At 43.1% G+C, this 3,846-nt stretch overlaps 1 protein-coding gene across 1 annotated transcript in view; it reads left to right on the plus strand.

Annotated features, from left to right (window-relative positions):
* Positions 1 to 3,846, plus strand: part of SRPK2 (SRSF protein kinase 2) — a 154,600-nt gene that overhangs the window by 118,963 nt on the left and 31,791 nt on the right. The window contains exons 8-10 of the mRNA XM_045288946.1: positions 872 to 1,037; positions 1,740 to 1,765; positions 3,752 to 3,841. Coding sequence (XP_045144881.1) covers positions 872 to 1,037; positions 1,740 to 1,765; positions 3,752 to 3,841 — 282 coding nt within the window. The remainder of the gene's footprint in view (positions 1 to 871; positions 1,038 to 1,739; positions 1,766 to 3,751; positions 3,842 to 3,846) is intronic.

Here is a 3,846-nt window from a genome sequence, read left to right on the forward strand (position 1 = left end):
ATGTATGGATTGAGATAAGAATTGTACAAGCCCCCAATAAAATGATTTTAAAAATTCAGACATCATAATCATGTTTTTCAAGATGTTTGACACATTTCAAAATAGTTTATATCACTCTACTGTTTACTTTTTAGGAAATTCATGGCAGCTCAGTTTACTAGTTGAAGAAAAAAGATTTAAGAAACGCCCCCCAAAAAATGTTTGTAGCAGCATTTATTCATAATAGCCAAAAAAGAGAAACCGCCTAAATATCTGTCAATTCAATGGCTGAAGAAAATGTGGCACATTGGAGAATTACTTGATAGTATTGTTTGTGTACTACTGACACATGCTACAACATGGGTTGATCTTTAAAAACATGCCCATCATATGTGCTATTTTTTTAAAATCTGAAGTCTCCAGACCCACTGAGATAGAAAAACTAGTGGTTACTTGCAGCAAAGGAGTTGAGAGAAATGAGAAATTAATGCAGATGGGTATAGGATTTTCTTTTGGGGTGATGAAAATATCCTAAAATAAGACCATGAGAAAGGTGGAAACTTGGTGAACATAGCAAAAGCATTGGCTTATGCACATAGTGGTGAATTGTGTGGTATTTGAAATATCAGTAACATTGTTATAAAAATATATGTGTACACTCATAGATTTCCTTCTAATGAGCATAAATTACACCTGGAATGACACACGGGTTTCTTGGAGGAAGGAAAACTGGATTTCTGTGGCTGAAGAGGTGTAGAATTGACTTTCACTTCTGTATCTTGTGAATTTTGAACCTATGATTATATGACCTATTGTATAAATGGATAAAAATTAAGTAGTAAAGGATTGAGGATTGCCCGTTCACGACCTCTCTTGACTTTACTGTGAACAGGTCCTTCAAGGTTTAGATTATCTGCACAGTAAATGCAAGATCGTTCACACGGACATAAAGCCTGAGAACATCCTAATGTGCGTGGACGATGCCTACGTGAGAAGGATGGCCGCGGAGGCCACTGAGTGGCAGAAAGCAGGTGCTCCTCCTCCTTCTGGGTCTGCAGGTGAGGGGGCTGAGCCAGAGCTGCTTTCTCGGTTTGGGGATCATGAGAACTGCACATTGGAGGCAGTTGAATTAGACATGCATGAGTTAGAGACTTGGCTTGTAAGAGCTTGTTTGGTGAAATAACTGGAGCTCTGCAGGACCCCGGCTAAGCAAGGTGGAGGAACGGCAGGGAAGAGGGAGACCCACGGTGGCTGCAAACCGGGAACGCCAACTTTGACTTTACTGTGAGCAAGTCCTTTAAGGCTTTAGATCATCTACCCAGTGAATGCAGTGGTTTCTAGACATGGCTAGACCACTCATTGCAGCATTTGGTTGTGCCTGTGGCATGCATGATAATATAGATGCACATCTCCTCATTTAACTGGGTTGTTCCATAAACCTTTGTCAGTGATAGGCATGTATGAACTAGCCTTCACGTCCTTCAGTTGTCAGCTGGTGTCTGGGGATTGATTTTTTTATCAGGAATGCATATGATATTTCATTTTAGGGAAATAAGAGATGACAGTGTGAACAGTATCTGCCTTTTAAGAGTCAGGCTTTTGAGTTGGGTAAACTAGATCTCCGTGATTAAGAAAATGTGGTATTTTAATGGGTTTTAAAGTAGTAACCATTAAGAGAAAGTACCCCATTTTAGATTGAAAAGTACAGAATGATACTATGTAACCATATTACTCTAAACATTCATTTTGTTTTATTTTAGTGAGTACGGCCCCACAACAAAAACCTGTAAGTACTAAAAACGTGCTTTTATTCACCTTCCTGTCAGGAAGGGATTTTGCTTTCTTGAACTCTCCAAAGCCTTGGTTTCGTCCCCAGCAGCGGTTAGGTGGTGGTGAATTTTTGTTCCTCCCTCAAACTGCTGAAGATCTTCTCGTGTCCGTACATGTCAAAGGTGGACATGTGCATGAATACTGTGTAACCTTGACTGTATCATGAAATGGTGGTGTCCCTGGGCACAGGTCCTACGGAGCTGCAAAGGTTAGTGTTGTCCCAAGATGGGTGGTAGCCCAGACGGTTGTGGACCCCACTCGTGTCAGGGGCACACCGAAATGAGTATCTTGAAGCTTTTCTTGCCATTTCAGGAGAAATTCATTATTTTTCATGAAAATGTCCCTGTAATTTGTTGTCAACAACAAAAACATTGTTCATAAGCCCAGTTACATGCATCAGTTAAAACTCTGCGACAATGTAAAAAAAAACAAAAACACACACTCTGCAACAATGTTCTGTTAGAGCCTTCTAGGACTTCCATAGGAGCTGTCATCATTCCCCAATGGCACTGTCACCTCGATGGGGCGGGGAGCACCTGCTGACTTGCTCTGTGGCCGCCGGTGCTTTCCTGGTTGGTTTTGTTATATTTTCATGGTGATTAGTGTGTTTGTGGACCTGTATCAATTGGGGAATGAAGCAGTAGTTAACAGAAAAGGAGGAGAAATATTAAAAGCTGTCAGTTACTAACCATGTTGTAATTCAGTGTGGAAAGGTTATAAAAACAGTTTTGTTAACATTTGCATCATGTAAGAAATCCTCAGCTGTCTGCAGCTGTGTTTCTACATAGTATTCTGTGACTGAAGGCGATCATAGACGTGACTGAGAATTCTGTGTGGGTTAGTACAAGAGTGGACCTTCGGGAGACACCAGCCCCAGTGGCACCTGTGCCGGCAATGGGTCTTCATATCTTCTCATACAGACGTTCTGTGTGTGCTGGACAAGGCTGGTAAAGTTATAGAGTAGGGACTGAATTGTGATTGCTTTTGCGTTCTATCTGATTGGCTATCAAGTAGTGATCTAACGCGCACATACGTTGGAAAATACAAAAAGGCACTATTCGCTCTGTGCTTGGGGTAGAACAGTAAATCAGATCTGTTGAAACAGGCTGTGTAAAATGAAATCTTACCAAAATTGACCGAGACCAACAGAGGGGCAGGCTATGTGCTGTTGAAAGAAACTGCCTGGAAGATCAGAGTGCTGCCCGCACCCCTGGGTGCTGTGGTGATTGCATGGTGTCCTGCCTGCAGAGAAGGCCGAGTCCCCCTCCATAGTCCTGCCTCTGCACCAGCTGCTTATTTTGATGGCTGATTCTGTGAAAGGGTAGAGGCCCCCACTGCCACTTATAAGTTCTCGACTGTGATTGGAGTCCCCGCCTCCCTTGCCGTTGCTTCATATGCACATTTCTGGCAGTTTGTGTCACCCTGGCTGTCGACAGTTGCTCTGTAGGTGAGGCCCGAGCCCCAGCGGTGCTGTGGCTAACAGTGAACTCTACCTGCTTGGCGGGCGTTAAGGCAGTGAGTGAGGAAAGGGAAGTCGTCCTTTGTATAGAGGTAGCACAAGTACACCGTGTAAGCGGGCTTCTTATCCAAGAGCAAGAGTACATCAGCTTCCCCAATTCCCTTTCCAGCCTAAAGGAGGAGGCTCACTGGTCTTGGGTGCATATCCTTCTTGAGCCCGAGCCGGACACAAGAGTCGTAGACCTAGTTCTTGATGTTAGCCAGCTCTGCTCTCCATTTTCTGGTTTGATGCATCCCTGACAGGGAGGCAAGGCTTGTGTCTGGGTGGGTGATTGTGACCGAAATGGCCTTGTAAGAGGGATTATTGATTTATTAGTGTTTGCGGTGCTGCTGGCACTTGTGATTTTGTGCTGGGCTTTAAAAAGAAACAAACTGATCGTGGCGTTCTGCCTTTTTCTTTTTTTTTTTTTTTGACATGCCATAGATAGGAAAAATATCGAAAAACAAAAAGAAAAAACTGAAAAAGAAGCAGAAGAGGCAAGCTGAGTTATTGGAAAAACGCCTGCAGGAAATAGAAGA

The sequence above is a fragment of the Echinops telfairi genome, unplaced genomic scaffold (genome assembly GCF_000313985.2).
Source record: "Echinops telfairi isolate 266 unplaced genomic scaffold, ASM31398v2 ScPeMD7_23;HRSCAF=83, whole genome shotgun sequence".
In the NCBI taxonomy this organism is placed as follows: domain Eukaryota; kingdom Metazoa; phylum Chordata; class Mammalia; order Afrosoricida; family Tenrecidae; genus Echinops; species Echinops telfairi.